Raw genomic sequence first — 17,396 nt, 5'->3', positions numbered from 1 at the left:
TCTAACCTCTACTATCTCCCAATGCCTATCCAAGTTCATGTTCATTGTCTCCCTAACATCTATCCTTCTCATCCTCCGCAGTCCCCTTTTTCTTTTTCTTTTGGTCTTTCCCAACATCAGGGTCTTTTCCAAAGAGCTCCATCTTCTCATTATGTAGCCAAAGTATTTAAGCTTCAGTAGGTGACCTTCCAGTGAATAATCTGAATTTCTTCATGCAATGACTGATTTGATCTCCTAATTGTCCAAAGGAAACTTAACAGTCTTCTCCAGCACCACAGTTTGAAAGCGTTGATTCTGCCAGCTTTCCTTATACAGTCCAACTCACTGCCATACATAGCTACTGGCACATAGTGGGTGCTTAACAAATTAATGAATAAGTAATAAATAAAATAAAATTGGATACATTGGTCACAGTGGGAAGCAAGTCCCCTAGCCTCTCTCTTCAGTTTTTCCTCTGTAAAATGGTGTCAGACTGGATGGCCTCAGAGGTCCCATTTAGCTCTGACCCTGTGATTCTGTGCCAGTCACCCTCCCTGGTCTATCTTCTTGGACTCCTACCCCAGATGTGACTGGTCTCTCTGCAGATGTGACCTCCACGTAGGTGCTAGGTAAGGCTCTTTCCAGAGCAGCCCATTCCAACAGTGCCAGCTTTGCCTCCTTGCCCCATAATTGGCGCCTGGTCCCTTTGTGGAGAAGAACAAGAACCTTGTCAGTGCCCTGCCATCACACCCCCATCCTCCACCTCTCCCACCCCCAACACCGGCTGGTGCTGCCAGTCCCCTTGGACTAGCCCCCTTACCAGCCTCCTCTCACAGTAATCAGACTCAGTCTGCCTGCACCAGGGGAGGGGGAGAGGGAGAGCACAGGCCAGGTGGGGCTTGGGTCTGGACTACAGGCCTGGGTCTGGAGTATTGGGGGTGTGGTGAGGGTGGGTTGGATGAGCGGCCCAGCAAGAGAGGCTCTCAGATTCTCAGGGACCTCAGAGAAGAATGAGTGTGGCCGAAGGGCAAGGTGGGATTGGAATTGTCTCCTAGCTCCAGCTGAACCAGAGGGGCCAGGATTTAGAGAAAGCTGCTAATGAGATTAGCTGCCTGCCCCTGGTTTCCCTCCCCTTTGCCTCTCCCCTGGGTCCAATCAGATCTTCCTGGGGCTGGGGTTGGAGGAGCTCTTCCGGATTCCACCCCGGCTTTGGAGAGAGGCTCCTCCCCATCCCCCTGCCCCAGACACGTGGGTAGATCATTCTTCTCCTCTGGCTTCAGCCAGCATCCTGATAAACTGCCAGAGCTCTTGTCTCAAAAATACTTTGCAAGTGATCTGGCATATACCTTGTATATGATTCAAAAGGCACAGAAATTCCTCCCTCTCTGCAGTAGATCCAGTCTGGAAAAACAACTCATCTAGTTCACTGGCATGGGGGGTGGGTGGGGAAAGACTTATGTCTTTGCCTTCCCTTCCTCCTCTCCCTCCCCCACCCCTCCTTCCTCCTCCACCCGTCGGCTCCCTCTTCCATTCCCTCTCCTTCCCACTCCACTTCTCTGTTCTTGGGAAAACCGCTGCTGTGAGGGCCTTCTGTGTAGGACCACCACCCCCCCCTCCATGTCTCCTATTGACTACTCTTCCCAAACCAAAGGTGAGCACTCTCGCAGGTGGGACAGTGTGAGGGAGCTGCTGTGGTGGTGGTAGTGGGTTGTGGTGGTCGTGGCACTTTGGATTAAGCTGGGCTTGGTATACCGGAATCTATTCTCAGCTAGATGACCCTGGACAAGTCATTTACCCTCTAAGCCTGTTCCCTCATTCGATAGCAGTTACCTCTCCTTAAATGAGAGCTGCTATCCCTACTCCTCAGAAAAGACTACCTGAGCACAAGAACTAACACAGTCTGTGGTATCTGGATCAGGCAGTCTGGATTGGACATGGACTTGGACTTGAGACAGATTTGAATTCAAATACTGCCTCAGACACTTCCCAGCTCTATGACTGGGCCAGTCGCTTAACAGTTGTAGACCTCAGTTCCTCATCTGTAAAATGAAAAAGTTAGATAACCCCTGAAGTTTCTTTCATCTCTAAATTTAGGATCCAATGGTAGTTATGGCATAGCTGTTAAACTGAAATGAATTTTATTCCAGAATTTTCCTTAGATTTTTAAAAAGTGAAGTTTCATTTTGGTTTTTTGAAATGGCCTCTATTTTTGTTATTGTTTAGTCGGGTCTGAATATCAATACTGTTCAGGGAATTTTCTTGGCAAGGACATTGGAATGGTTCACTATTTCCTTCTCCAGTGGATTAAGGCAAACAGAGGTTAAGTGACTTGGCCAAGGTCACACAGGTAGTAAATGGATGAAACAGGATTTGAACTGGGGTCTTCCTGACTCCAGGTCCAGCACTCTATCCACTGAGCCACTAGCTCCCTCCCTTATTTTTACTCCTTGACAAAAAAAAAACCCAACAAGATAACAGTAGAAAGAGCAATGGGTTTGGGTCTTGGGATTTGGGTTTCAATACTGGCTTTATGCCGCCATGTTGGTGTGGACAGTTGAAAGGGCACAGTCTCAAATAATATGGCCCTGGTTCAGATCTCACACTCTGATTTTTACTGTGAGTATGACCTGGAGTAAGCCACCTAATCTGTCTGGGTTTCTGTTTTCTCTTTGTAAAATCAGGGTGTTGGAGTAGGTGGCTTCTAAGATTTCTTTTAGCTCTTAGAGAGCAAACTATAGGTATTGATTGATTGTTTACAATGTTCAAAGCACTGTGACTAGTCTCTGGAATACAAGAAAGGCAAAAACCAATCCGTGCCTTCGCAGAACTTACCGGGGACACGACATGTAAATAAATGGATATATACAGATACTTGCAGAGTAGCTGGCAGGTATTACAGAAGAGAAAACCCTTACAGCTGGGGAGGGGGTGGCTAGGGAAGGCCTCCTGAGGGTTTGAGGCAGGAAGACCAAGTAGGAAGCTTCAGCAAATAGCCCAGATGAGAGCTAATGAAGGTCTGAGAACCAGTCAAATTGAGATAATTTAACCAGTTAGCCTTTGAGGGCCCTTCTTAGAGCCACATCCTGTGGTCCATTATAGGTCTACTGCCTCTTTGGAAGAGTTTGGGGAAGATACTGTGAGAGATGTGAATTTCCGTGCCCCATGTCCCAGTGAATAGTAATAACAAGGAATCCCCTTGGTGTGGTGCCAGTATTCGAATTCACATTGCATATTTCTACTGGGCTGGAACCAGTGACCACATTTTATGCAATTAAAACTCTGAATGATGCAAATTTGAATGCATTCTATTTAGCCACTTGCATTATTCACACTAATTGGGACCTAACTGTGTTTAGTAAAGCACTGTACAAATGTGCATTTTGATTTTAACCTGGGAAAACATTTCAAATATGGTGGCACCTCTTTCATAGCCAAATCACACTCGAGTTTCCAAATAGAATTGATATTTTTTGGCAGTTTGTAGATTCATACAGGTGTTGCTGCTGGAAACATGTGGTTAGTGTGAGGGTCAAATTGGGTGTGAGAGGATATTTAAGAAAAAAAAGTATAGATGTATAAAACAAAGTAGTATGAGGTTTTTTTTTTGGCCAGGTACAGATGGTTATAGTTAATACTCAACTTATGGACTAATGTCCAACAGTATTAGCCTGAGGGGATGGTTTATGTTTAGATTAAACCAAAACATCCGAATATTATATGTGTGAGATCCAAGAGAACCTTCTAACTAGTCATAGAAAGTCAGATCTGAAAGGGATGATTGAGCTCATTTATACAGGTGAGGAAATTAAGGATCAGGAAGGGATTCACCTAAGATCACATAATTAATTAGCAGCCCAATATAGGTTTGAACCCAGGATTCTACCCCATCTTTGCTTCCTTTGATGGAAACATAGACCCTGCTTAGAAGGAGCACTCATTCTGATGGGGGAGTATTCAGGGAACTCCTGAAGTAGCTGGATGGTACTGGTAACCAGCCTCAGATACTTATTAGATGTGTGACCCTGCCAAGTCACTTAATCACTCTCTTGCCTCAGTTTCCTTCTCTGTAAAGTGGGGACAATTAGGCAGGTACCTCCCAGGGCTATTGTGAGGATCAAGCTAGATAATATTTATAAAGCACTTTACAAATTTTAAAGGCCTGTATAAATGTTAACTATTATTGTTATTTCTAGGGCCTGGTTTCGTGCTTAGTACATATTAAATATTCCATAAATGTTTGTTCAATTGAACCAAATTGCTTATGTATATCTTTTCTGATTGATTTGTTTAAATGAGACTTTCTGCATCTTAAAGAGGGAATTCTTCTGTAGCTGGACCTACCCTGATTACTGAATGGCAGCTAGCCCCTTAGGCCACAGTTAAACATTAGCCCTGAATTAAGCACCAATGTGTGCATTGTGGTAGGAGGGTGAGAAATGACCAGTTCCAAACCCCTTGTTTTATAGAGGAGGAAACTGAGGCCCAGGGGTAGTGACTGGTTCAAGGTCAAATAGGGGAGAAATAGCAGAAGAGGGACTGGAACCTAGGTCCTTTGATTCTTTCCTCTGCCTTCCACAGACTGGTGAACTTGAGTCAGAAAGACCTAACCTCTGAGGCAGCTTGATGGTGCAGCCAAGAGTGTTGGACTTGGATTCAGGAAGTTGTTATTTAGTTGTTTTTCAGTTGTACCCTACTCTTCATGACCCCATTTAGGGTTTTCTGGGAAAGATAGTGGAGTGGTTTGCCATTTTCTTCTTCAGCTCATTTTACAAATGAGGAAACTGAGGCAAGCAGGGTTAAGTGACTTGCTAGGGTCACCCAGCTAGTGTCTGAGGCTGGATTTGAACTAAGGAAAATGAGACTTCCTGACTCCAGGCCTGGTACTCTATCCACTGAGTTCAAATCTAGCCTTAGACATTTACAGGCTATGTGGCCCTGGACCAGTCACTTAACCTTTGTTAAGTGAATCTGTTTCTTCCTCTGTAAAATGAGGATAATATCAGCATCTGCTTCATAGGGCTATTCTGGGGTTCAAACCAGGGAGTGTCTGTCAAGTGTACTGTAAATGTGCATTAGCGTGGGGCTGCTCCTTAGGGTGAGCATGAGCTCCATCGGTCCTTTGCTTCTCCCACAGGAATCCAGCTTGCCTTGGGGCGCCTGCAGCCAGCTGCCATGGCGTCCCGCATCGGCCTTCGAATGCAGCTCATGAGGGAGCAGGCTCAGCAGGAGGAGCAGCGGGAGCGGATGCAGCAACAGGCTGTGATGCATTACATGCAGCAGCAGCAACAGCAGCAGCAGCAGCAGTTGCCAGGGCCCCCCACGCCAGCCATCAACACCCCAGTCCACTTCCAGTCCCCACCTCCTGTGCCAGGAGAAGTCCTGAAGGTACTGCCCACCCTAGATGAATCCTTTCCCCCGTGGGAATACTGCTGTCCCTCCTAGGGCTCTTTGACACCTTCTCCCCCTTTCTCTTTGGGGCTGTAGGTGCAGTCATACCTGGAGAACCCCACCTCCTACCATCTGCAACAGTCACGAGACCAGAAAGTGCGAGAGTACTTGTCTGAGACCTACGGGAACAAGTTTGCCGCGCACATCAGCCCTGCCCAGAGCTCCCCAAAGCCGCCTCCAGCTGCTTCCCCAGGGGTCCGGCCCAGCCATGTACTCTCTTCTTCTGCAGGCAATAGTGCCCCCAATAGCCCTATGGCTATGCTCAATATTGGCTCCAATCCGGAGAGGGAGGTGAGTCAGGCCATGGATTGGTTGGGTTCAAGGGTCAGAATAGGGTTCCCTGGGAACATGAGCTAAGCTCTCAAGGAATAGCTAGTCTGATTTGGTCCCAATCTCTACCCCCAGGGAGCTTCCAGTCCAATGGGAGAGATGCAGTCTCTGCCTTCAGGTACCCACAGTCTGATGGGGGAGACCTTGGTATAAATAGCCTTAAATAGCCCCCATTTTGATGAGAGGAACACAGTTCTTAGACTAAAGAAACTCCCAGTCTGATAAAGAAAAGCAAGCAACACAGAGAAGTATGATTAATATGTGCTTCCAAAGCATTGGGCCAATAAGTAGTTGAGAATCACTGAGGAAAGTATGAGAATAGGGTCCCTTCAAGACCTTCTGAAAGTCATCATTGTCAGAGTGAAGATGGGAGGGGAGGGGTAGATGGTAAATTCACCTAGTTTCCCAGCTGCCTTATGATGTCTCTGCTGTGACAGTGACTTGATGATGGCATCAGGTCTACCAGTCGGAGAATCTCAGCATTAGAAGGGACCTCAGAGATGATATCTATCCAACTTGGGCTTCCATAGGAGTTCCCTCTGTATTATCTCTGACAAGTGGCTATCTGGGCTCCTGTCCTCCCTCCAGTGATAGGGCACTCATATCTCCTGAAGAAGTTCATTCCATTTTTGGATAGCTTTGCTTCTCCTAGCAAAATGGGTGGATGAAAACAATTTGTTCCAATGGCCATGAAGAAGGTCAAAGTTGGTCAGACATCAGAATTGTCAAGGTCATCCATGGCATCCTGGGTCATCGCCATCATCCTGACTTTTGTCCTGCCACTGGACTTTGATGAGTCTGGAAAAGAGAGAGAGGCTGATGACTCTGTACAAAACTGCCTCACTCAAATCTAAGTCATGCACAAGTCAAGACATCATCCCATGATGTCTTTGGTCCTCTTTGAAGCAGAAGGTGAACAACAAGGATTTTTAGGAACTTTTTCCTGATATTGGTAGATGATATCTCTTGGCCTTGGAATTCCCTATGTCAGTGAGATCACAGGTTCAACTCCCATTAGGCAAAAATCTCTCTCCATATACCCATTTTTTCTACTTCTTCCTTCTCATGCTAAATAAAACATATCTCTAGTCTCTATTCCATAGACAGGTCTTGGGATACTTGAAAAATGTGGTCATGTCTCACCTTTACCTCAGGCTTCTTCCTTTTCACGATAAATGAGCACCCCAAGTTTCTTCAATTGATCTTGCTCTAGCCTGGTCCCAAGTCGCCTTATTGTCCCAGTCTCCTTTCTTGGGATGAATTTCAGCTTGTCAACTGTCCTTAAAATGTGGTATTCCAAACAAGACCACAACTGTGACCTCACTTGGGCAGAGTAAAGGGGGGATTCTTTGATCCCATTCTCTGGAGGTTGTGTTTCCATTAATGCAGCCTTGGAGACCCTCAGCTTGTGGAGCTGCTGAGTCACACTGTTGAGCTGGGAAGCCCCTCCCCCCCAATTCAGTAAAAAGAGATTAAGTGCTTACTATGCAAGAAAGGAAGGGAACAAGCATTTATTAAGCTCCTACTATGTGCCAAGTACTGTAGGAAATTCCTTACAGATATTCTCTTACTTGATCCTTACAACAACCTTGGTGGTAGGTGATATTCCCACTTTACAGATGAGGAAACTGGGGCAGACAGAATTTAAATAACACAGAGCTAGTAAGTGTCCCAGGCCATATTTGAATACAGGTCTTCCTTACTGCAGATCTATCGCTGTATCCATGCACCATCTACCTCTAAGCAAAACTTGCCTGGGAGAGATACAAAGTTAGGAGAAAACAAGGGCTTTGCCCTCATTGAGTCTTCTAGGAACTGTTAATCAGGATTCCTAGGAGTTGGAAGTTGGTTACCATTCCCTTAGATTGCCCAAATCTGTGTCTGTCCCTCCCCCTGGGGTTTCTTAGCCTTAAGGACAAAGGAGCCAGGCTGGATGGGAGGTGGGACAGAGCAGCAGGTGACTGGCCTAGGTGACTGGTTGTTATCTGTCCACCTTTAGAGGCAGATCCCTGCCCTTTCTGGTACCTCCCAATCCCAAATCTATCCCCCCTTCCCCCAAGCAGAAGACGTTGAGGACATATGACTTACATACGCCATTTTTCTTCCAGCTTGATGATGTTATTGACAACATCATGCGCTTGGATGACGTTCTGGGATACATCAATCCGGAGATTCAGATGCCCAACACGGTATTGACAGCCAGGGTGGGGGTGGGGGGTAGGGTGGGGCAAACAGTGAGTAGGTAGTAGATATTTGGGGGGATATAGGAGCAAGGTAAGACATAGCCCCTAAGCTCAGAGAGCTTATGCTAGCTGAGGAGATGAGACAGCGCCAGAATTTCCCGACTGGTTTAACCCTGTCATTTTATAGAGGAGGGGACAAATGTCTAGTAAGGAACATGACTTGCCTAAGGTCACACAGATAATAAGTGGCCAGTGTGCTTCCTACCTATTTACCGCATTCTGTTTACTCTATTTACCATACTCACACATAAGACAAACAGAGAAAGATACAAAATATAATTAAGTGACTGATTATATGACGCAGCCTATAAATACTGTAAGAATTAATAGAAGAGGGAACTCAATGAACACTGGAGGAGACAAGGAGGAGGCCTTCCCAGAGGAGGTAGGATTGGAATCCAGCCCTGAAAGAGTCGGAGGGTTTGCAGTCAGTGAGAAAGGGGGCGGGGGGGGGGGGCAGGGAATAGGGGAGAATTGGGGCCAAGGGGGACAAGATGAACAAAGACATGGAGGTGGTATTAGGTACTGTGTTTCTGTAGGACAGAGAGGACTGGCCTAGCTGTGTTTTTAGATGAGGAGTGGAGTACTAGTATTTGTCATCTCCTCCTGGCCTGGGTGGGTAAGTTCAGGTGCTCTTCTCTTTGGGAGGAGGAGGGAGGTATACCCAGTGCCCAGTCCCATGGAAACAGACCCTCAGGCAGCTAAGCTGGCGAAAGGCCCTTCCGACATCCAGGGGTAATGTCTGGGAAGAATCCTGGTTTAGGATTTGGCTGACTTAAGTTCAAGCCCTAGCTCTGACACTAATTCCTGCTGTGACCCTGGGCATGTGACTCTTTGTAACTCGATTTTCTTATCTGTAAAATGGCAATCAATCGTATCAACCTGCCTAGCTTTCCCCAGAAGGGATTTGTGAGGCTCAAAAAAGGATAGGATTTGAAAGAGTTTGATGAAACAGCAGCCACTCCAGGAAGGTGAGGTTTTGGGGTTCTCCCCTTCCTCAGGAAGTATCCCTGTCCTTTCCTCATAGATCTCCCCATCTCATACCTGCTGCCTAAGCTTTGGGCACCTGGCTGAACTGGTTGTTCCCAGGCTTCCTGGCCCCTGGCCCATGCCAGTGAAGGGAAAATCTGATTTCTGTTAGAAGTAGTTAGGCTCAGTAAGTTAGCAGCCCGGAGCTGGCTTGAGCTGGTTTGGGCCTGAGCTGAAAAACAGAAGAGTTTGAGAAGGCTGAGTGTACATGTATATGCCTGTGTACATTTACACCTATTCTGTGTTCTTGACTGAATACATCTGCCTGTCTGTGCACTGCATGAGCATATCAGTATGAGCAGAAGGCCCCTAAGTCTTAGGGTTTAACAGAAAGGCTAGAAATCCAGTAAAAGGGTAGCTCAGACACTGAATTCTTTTTTTGTTTGTTTGTTTTACTGGTTCTTGTTTTTTACACCAGTTACTTCCTCCTGTCCTCCTCAGACATATACATGTACATACACATGCACACGAAGACACACTCCAAACCACCCTGAAGATTTTAGAGTTAAGGACCTAGAAGGTGACTTAGTTAAAACCATAGACCCAGAGCTTCCTTTACTGGGCGACAATGACAGGGAGGGCAAAAACAGAAACAAAGGTGCCCACAGAGTCTCCCTTGTGAAAAAGGAAAAATAGTTAGGCCAGACCTACTGACACAGCAGGGGTGCCTGAGGACATATGCACTGTCCTATGCCTGTCGTCTCCTACCTCTCTGTCAAGAAGAGGAAAGTGTGTTAGGACCCATATTGGTCATGGCATTTAAGTTGACTTCCACCACCTTTTAGAGTAATTTTCAATTTGTGATTGTTATCAGTTGTTCATATTATTCTCCTGACTTGGCTTTATTTTCCACATCAATTCATGTTTCTCAACTCCCTCTTATTTTTCATTTTTTATGGAGTGATATAGTTCTTTTTTTTAATGTTTTTGCAAGGCAGTCAGGATCAAGTGACTTGCCCAAGGTCACACAGCTAATATGTGTCAAGTCTCTGAGGCTGGATTTGAACTCAGACCCTCCTGACTCCAGGGCTGGTGTTCTATCTACTGAGCCACCTAGCTGCCCCTGGAGCAGTATAATTCCTTTCTATTTGTGTACCACAATTTATTCACCCTTTCCCTGGTATGGGGACACCTATTTTGTTTCCAGGCTTTTGCTACTGCAAAAAGGGTTGCTATGAATATTTTAGTGTACATAGGACCTTTATTTCCGTCTCTGACTTATTGGTCATTGATGCCTAGTAATGGAAGTTTTGGTTCAAAGGGCATGAACAATTTATTCACTTTCTAGACGTTAAATTCTGAAATCTTAGATTCTTAAAGGAAGACTGGGTCCCAGGTTTCGGTTCTTGTGACTTTCCCTAAAATGATCTTGTCTAACTCATTCCTCAATCTCTTTCTATCTCTGTCTCTCTCAATATTTTACTGATGCTCTTTTCTTTCTTGCCTTCTCTCTTTCCTTCCTCTTTTTCTCTCTCCCTTCCTTCCTTCTTTCCTTTCTTTCTTCCTTCCTTCCTTCCTTCCTTCCTTCCTTCCTTCCTTCCTTCCTTCCTTCCTTCCTTCCTTCCTCTCTCTTTCTCTCTTTCTTCCTTTCATTATTGGCACTTTCTAATGACTTCCCTCTCTTCCTCTGGTTCCCTTCCTTTTCGATACATAAGCACAGTTACGTAGAAACAAGTCAACCCATTGGTCATGTCTGAAAATGTGTGCCTCATTCCATACCTGTAGTCCACCACCTCTGTGCTGAGGAGATACGGTATTCACTGTTGATTCTCTGAAGTTCTCTGGTTACATCCAACTTACTCCTCTCCTGCGATGACCTCCCCAGGGTAAAGAGCCCTTTTGAAGGCTGTCCCTTCTCTGATGAGGGAGGTTCTCACCCAAACCTTTCTTTCCTTTATCCCACAGCTGCCTCTGTCCAGCAGCCACCTGACAGTGTACAGTGGAGACCCCCAAGTCACGGCTTCCCTTGTAGGTGTCACCAGCAGCTCCTGCCCTGCTGACCTGGCCCAGAAGAGAGAGCTCACAGGTTTAAGACCCACTCTGCCTCCTACATCCCTTCCCCACCTTGTCTCCCCCTCCTTCCTACCCCTGCACCCATGGTCAATGTTGCTACTGATTGCTGTTGTCTCTCTCCTCTCCCATCTCATTACAGATGCTGAGAGCCGAGCCTTGGCCAAGGAGCGACAGAAGAAAGACAATCACAACCTCAGTGAGTCCTGCTGACCCCTCCTTACTCTCCCCTCCCTATCTTCTTCCCCATTCCATCCGTCCAGAAGCACATATCCCTGTTTCCTGATGTCACCCCCACCACTTGATTTCAGCCAACTTCAGAGGCTGTCTAAGTGGATTTATAAGATCATAAGCTCATACGTAGGTGTAGAGCTGAAAGGGACCTCAGACACTAGCTAGTCTAACCTCCTCGTTTTACAGATGAGGAAACTGAGGTGTAGGGAGCGCCCAGGGTCACAAAGCTAATAAGTACCAGAGGCAGATTTTGAACCGGAATCTTCTAACTCTAGAGGTCCTTTTCTGTTGTTCTTTTCTGTTCTCCATGGTTTGATTTTTTTCTCTTTTGGAGGGGGGAAGGCAAGGCAGTTGGGGTTGAGTGACTTGCCCAAGTCACACAGCTAGTAAGTATGTCAAGTGTCTGAGGCTGGATTTGAACTCAAGTCCTCCTGACTCCAGGGCCAGTGCTCTACTCACTGCATCACCTAGCTGCCTCTTACCCCCATGGTTTGATTTTTATAAAAAAAAAAAAAAAAAAAGAGAAAACAACCCAAAAGGAAAGTTCCTTCCCTGGCAAGTCTCTTCCCCCACTGAGGCCTGAAATCTGAATCTTCACTTTAGCCTTAGGACTAAGCATTACCCTCTCTCTCTGGTCCTTTTTTTTTTTTTAAAGGCTGATGTCCCTTTGAGATGTGCTTAAGCCTTTATACTTTAGTTCAAATTGGAGTGCCAGATGACTTCCTCCTACCTTAGAGGATGGGAAAGAGGCAGTAACATGGACACCCTGGGCTTCTTGATGGAAGGGGTCCTGCTGTGCAGTGACAAGCACTAGTCTGAGTGAGAGCACTAGATTTCTAATTCCATCTTTGCAATTAATTACCTATGACTGACCTTGGGCAAGTCACTGCCCCCGTACGGACTTCACTTATAAAATAAAGAGGTTAGGCCAGATGATTTTCATGTTCTCTACTAGTTGTGACATTCTTTAAGCCTACGTTGAAAGGGGAAGAAGGTGCACTAGAGTGAGGGGTGGGGAAACAGGGGTTAGCTGAAGATATTTCAGTTACTAAATAGCTTTGCCTAGGGCCAGCCTTGCCTCTGAGCATCTAGGTGGTACAGTGGATAAAACACTGGACCTGGAGTCAGAAAGACTCTTCTTCATGAGTTCAAATCTGAACTCAGAAACTTACTAGCCAAGTGACCCTGGGAAAGTCACTTAACCCTGTTTGCCTCAGTTTCTTCATCTATAAAATGAGCTGGAGAAAGAAATGGCAAACCAAACTGGTATCTTTGCAACGAAAACCCCAGATAGGGTCCTAGGGAATCAGACGCAATTGCAGTGACTCAACAACAACTCTGCCTCCCTATATGCCTCCTGCCTAGCCTTCCTTTCCCCTTCTGCCTGTTCCAACAGCTTGTGTTGAGTCCTCTTTTCCGTCTAACTCCCATGTCCACTATCCCCTCTCCTCAAGGAGATAGTTGCTGTGGGATTGTAGCAAGGTCACAGAATATGACTCCACTCTGAATTGTGGTGTCTTCCTTACCTTCACCCCAACTAGACTCAGGCCCTAGACTGAGGCCAAGGGGAGAAAAGAGAAGAAATATTTCAGTTCAGATCAGTATAAGGAAAAACTTCCAAAGAGTTAGAGCACTGTCCAAAAGAGGAATTGGCTGCTTCTGTGTGAAGGTAATGAGTTCTCTAACTCTGGAATATCATTGTGTTAGTATCAGGAAAGGAGCATTGGCTCTGGAAGCAGAGATCATGGGTTCAAAGCCTACTTTTGGTGTTTGTTACTTGTGTGACCTTAGGCAAGTCACAACCTCCCTGAGCCTCAGTTTCTAAATATGCAAAATGAGGGAATGGGAACAGATAGCCTCTGAAGTTTCTTTCAGTTCTAAAACTATAATCCTATGACTCTATAACCTACATGGGATGTGCAGCTGGTAGCTCTGATGGATAGAGTTCTGGACTTCACATCAAGAAGACCTGATTTCAAATTCTGACTCAAACATTTGCTATGTGACTCTGGGCAAGCTACTTCACCTCTATCAGACCCTGTTTCCTCACCCATAAAATAAAAGTATTAGACTCAGTGGCCACTCAAAATCTAGGATCCTGTTATCTGAGAGATGGAGATTGGTTGTGTCTCATCTGAGTCTTAGAGTTATGCTTCCTCTCTGGCTTTAGGGATTCCCCTAGTCATACCTTGGGGCCCCAGGATGAAGGTAGGTGTCCTGATTCTCTTTAACCATTTGTCTCTTCCTCATCCACCTCCCATCTTATCTTTCACTTTTAGTTGAAAGAAGGAGGAGATTCAACATCAATGATCGAATCAAAGAACTGGGCATGCTGATTCCTAAGGCCAATGACCTGTGAGTTCAGACTTTGGGAAAGGGAGTGGAGTGGGGAAGGAGTGAAGTTAGAGAAGTCAGGATTAGGCGAGCATCAGGAAACTGTGATGTCCTGTGGACTTACTGTGTGCCAAGGTCTTGATCTTGTGTGGCTGCTACATGGGATAGAAGACTGAGCATCAGGAGCCATAAGGTCTGATTTCTGATCCTAGATCTACCTATTACTAGTTATATAACTTTAGTTAAATAATTTTATCTGAGTCTCAGATAGATGAATTTTTGATAAATGAAGACTACATGTTTATAGGGTTGTTTTAGGGAATAAATTTTATAAATAGGAAAATCCAGGAAAAATCAGGAATTTGTAAAAATAAAACTAAAAGATGAGCTTAGTATCATCATAGTAATAAGATTAGGACATTAAACCATCATTGATGAATCAAGGATTAAGAAGGGCAGGCTACCCAATTATGGGGAACACATAGAAGAGTGAGGTGTCATCTTGGAATTTAGTTGGGAGAGCCAACACTTACTATAAATTCCAGCCATCCATCTATCCATACCAGGTAGTGGAAGCTTGGTGCCTAGAGCATGGCAACTCAGTAAGTTATAGAGGGAAACTAGGTGGCAAAGTGGATAGAGGATCCTGGAGTCAGGAAGACTCCTCTTCATGAGTTCAAATCTGGCCTCAGACACTTAATAGCTGTGTGATCCAGAACAAGTCATTTACCACATTTGCCTTAGTTTCCTCACCTGTAAATATGAATAACAGTAGTACCTACTTCCCAAGGTTGTTGCTTACAATAATCAAGTGAGTTAATTGTAAAAATATTTAGCACAGTGCCTGGCACACTGTGAGTTCTGTGTAAATGTCAGTGATTATTAATTCTGCTCACAGGAGGGGGAGATGTGGCAGGGTAGTCAGGGAAGGCTTCATGGAGGGGGTGGGGCTTAGAGGAATGGCAGAAGGAGGTACAATCTGAGCCAAAGTTCAAGGGCTGGAATGCATAAGGCCTGTGTAAGGTAAGACAGTAATGGGAGGAAAGACTGGAGAGGTAGCTTCAAGCCAAGCTCTTGAGGGCCTTAAATATTTGATCTTGATCCTAAAGTCTTGATAAAATTCTTTGAGCAAGAGACTGACAAAGTCAGAGATCTGTCTTAGGAAGATTAAACTGGCTACCATATGGGGAAGGAAGAGATTAGAGGCAGGGAGACCAGGTAGGAGGCTATTACAGTAGTCTAGATGCAGCAGAGGCAGGATCCTGGTTCTCTGCCCCTCCCCAGGGATGGGGACTGGAAACAAGGATTAGAAACATCTACTAAAGAAGGCTTGCTTTTGGGGCCAGGGAGGGCAAAAGTGGCCGTGTGTGACCATCTTTTGTTTCAGGGATGTGCGCTGGAACAAGGGGACTATCTTGAAGGCCTCAGTTGATTATATCCGTCGGATGCAGAAGGATCTGCAGAAATCCAGGGACCTGGAGAACCACTCTCGGCGCCTGGAGATGACAAACAAGCAGTTGTGGCTTCGCATTCAGGTCTCACCTCCTGGCCTTTAACACTAGTGTGGAGAATCTCATGATCTCCAAAATGTGGTCCTTTAGCCTTGGACCTCCTGGGAGATCTACAGGGAACTTGGGTGGAGATGGAGCTGTCAGGTGCCAGGCCCAGAATTTGGAGATATGGATTCTAATCTTGGCTCTGGCACTTAGTGACTGAAAGACCTTGGACAAATCACTTTCCTTCTATGGGACTCCATTTTCTCCTCTCTTACTTAAACAAGAATCACACATATCTAGAGGATCACATATCTAGAAACTGGACTTCACAAACCATTTAACCCAACCCTTTAATTTTGTGGAGGCCCAGGGCTATCTGATGACTTGACCAAAGTCTCACAGATAGTTAAATGTCAGAGATGGGATTTGAATCCATGTCCTATGTCTCTTTCCATCATCCTCATCCTAAGGCCCCTTCTATCTCTGGCATCCTGTGGAAGCCAGGACTGGTGTCTTGGGTATGCTCCCCCAATCCCACTGCTCTTTCTCATTTCTTGCAGGAGCTGGAGATGCAGGCCCGAGTCCACGGCTTACCCACAGCTTCCCCATCTGGTGTTAACATGGCTGAATTGGCCCAACAGGTGGTGAAACAAGAGCTCCCCAGCGAGGAGGGCCTGGGGGAGCCCTTACTCCCCACTGCTGAGCTCCCTGACCAAGAGCCCTCTCTGACTCTGCCTCCTCAGCCACCACCACCACCCCCGCCACTGCCACCGCAGTCTCCATACCAACTGGACTTCAGCCAAAACTTGAGTTTCAGTGGGGGTGAAGGGCCCCAGGGTTTCCCTGACCCCCTGGGGCCCGAGCATGGGTCCCTCTTCCCCTCCCTGTCCAAGAAAGAGCTGGACCATCTGATGCTTCTGGACGACTCCATGTTGCCCTTGGCTTCTGACCCCCTCTTCTCCAACATGTCACCTGAGGCCTCCAAGGCCAGCAGCCGGCGTAGCAGCTTCAGCATGGAGGAAGGGGACATGCTGTGACCCCAGCCACCCCCCTCCCACCCCTCAGAGCTGGGGAGGAGGGACAAGCCCTGGGGGGTTGGGAGTTAGGGATGTGTGATGGAGAGTCCTCCCTTCCTCTCACCTCCCTCCAATCTGCACTCGTGTGTGATTAGCGACTTGTGTGGACACTGGTTCCCCCACTCCTGCCTCCCCCACTCTTCCAGACCCTGTGCTCCCAATTCTAGGCCTCCCAGCCCAGCCAGGCCCCTGACATGCAGGACGTGCTTCAAGGGACTGGGAGCTGGAGCTCCCACGGGGCGTCAGAGATCTCATGGGGTGCCAGTCTGGCTCCCAGGACCCCATAGTTCCCCATAGTTCTCTTCCCTTCCCATTCCCCCTCTGCGGGGATGGAGTTGGCTAGCGTGGGCAGGAGTCTGTCTGCTCTTGCACAGAGAGACCTGAAGGGCTAGTCCCTGAGGGCTGAGATCAGCTTGAATGGGGTGGGATGTCTAATGTGGGAAAAGAGGCCCAGCTATGCCAGGTGGCAGCATAGAGCAGGAATTCTGAAGGGGCTTACAGCTCTGACCCTGGCCCCTTCCCCCAATGAGTCTGCCAGGGGAGTGTGCACATGTAGAGGGAGAAGAGCAGAAGCATCTCCAGGGAGGGTCTCCCTGTTCCCCACTCTTCGTCCCCACCAATGGTTCAATAATGCTCTGGTTCCATGGAGATCAGTGTCTTGGGACCCCTGTAGAGAGGGACTTGAGCCCAGTGCTCCCCTCCCCTCTTGCCACAGACCTGGAGTGGCCCCCTACTTTGGTGCTAACTGCCTCCTTTCCCAGGACCTTGTGAGGGCGGGCCACAGGGGAGACCAGTGGCTGCACCTGCACAGGGGCAGCTCCTTAACAGGGGCTGGTACCAGGGCAGGGGGTGGGGTTGGGGTGAGGGTGCGCTGTCAGGGGGAGGCAGCCAGGCTCTGGCCTCCTCCGCCTTGTGCCTTAGTAAAACACTTTGCTTTGTATATCCCCTGTGTGCTGTGTCTCTGGGGGTCTTTGGCAGGGTGATATCTTCTCTCCATCTCTCTGGGGCTGGGCTGGGAAGGAGGAGAAGCTGACCACAAGAGCCTGAGGATGGGGAGCACATCTGGAATTCCCTTTTCTGGGTACTAGGCTTCGAAACTCCTGTTTATGAAAATGGGGGTGGGAAGGGAAGCACCCCTAGGACAGAGAACAGGATCAGTTTCTCCTGGTCCTAGCAACCTTCCTTCTGTCCTATGTCCAATCCTTTCCCATTCCCAC

General features: G+C 47.0%; 1 protein-coding gene across 3 annotated transcripts in view; it reads left to right on the top strand.

The window, feature by feature from the left end:
* TFEB (transcription factor EB) overlaps positions 1-17,119 on the top strand; it is a 77,216-nt gene extending 60,097 nt beyond the window's left edge. For all 3 annotated transcript variants that reach the window (XM_072642061.1, XM_072642060.1, XM_072642062.1), the window contains 8 exons: positions 5,114-5,364; positions 5,464-5,718; positions 7,866-7,946; positions 10,935-11,055; positions 11,182-11,238; positions 13,553-13,628; positions 14,995-15,142; positions 15,664-17,119. In XM_072642061.1, coding sequence (XP_072498162.1) covers positions 5,152-5,364; positions 5,464-5,718; positions 7,866-7,946; positions 10,935-11,055; positions 11,182-11,238; positions 13,553-13,628; positions 14,995-15,142; positions 15,664-16,140 — 1,428 coding nt within the window. In that variant the 5' untranslated portion in view covers positions 5,114-5,151 and the 3' untranslated portion in view covers positions 16,141-17,119. The remainder of the gene's footprint in view (positions 1-5,113; positions 5,365-5,463; positions 5,719-7,865; positions 7,947-10,934; positions 11,056-11,181; positions 11,239-13,552; positions 13,629-14,994; positions 15,143-15,663) is intronic.
* The last annotated feature ends 277 nt before the right edge of the window (positions 17,120-17,396 follow it).

The sequence above is a fragment of the Notamacropus eugenii genome, chromosome 2 (genome assembly GCF_028372415.1).
Source record: "Notamacropus eugenii isolate mMacEug1 chromosome 2, mMacEug1.pri_v2, whole genome shotgun sequence".
Classification (NCBI taxonomy): domain Eukaryota; kingdom Metazoa; phylum Chordata; class Mammalia; order Diprotodontia; family Macropodidae; genus Notamacropus; species Notamacropus eugenii.
This window is presented reverse-complemented; position numbering and strand designations above follow the sequence as displayed.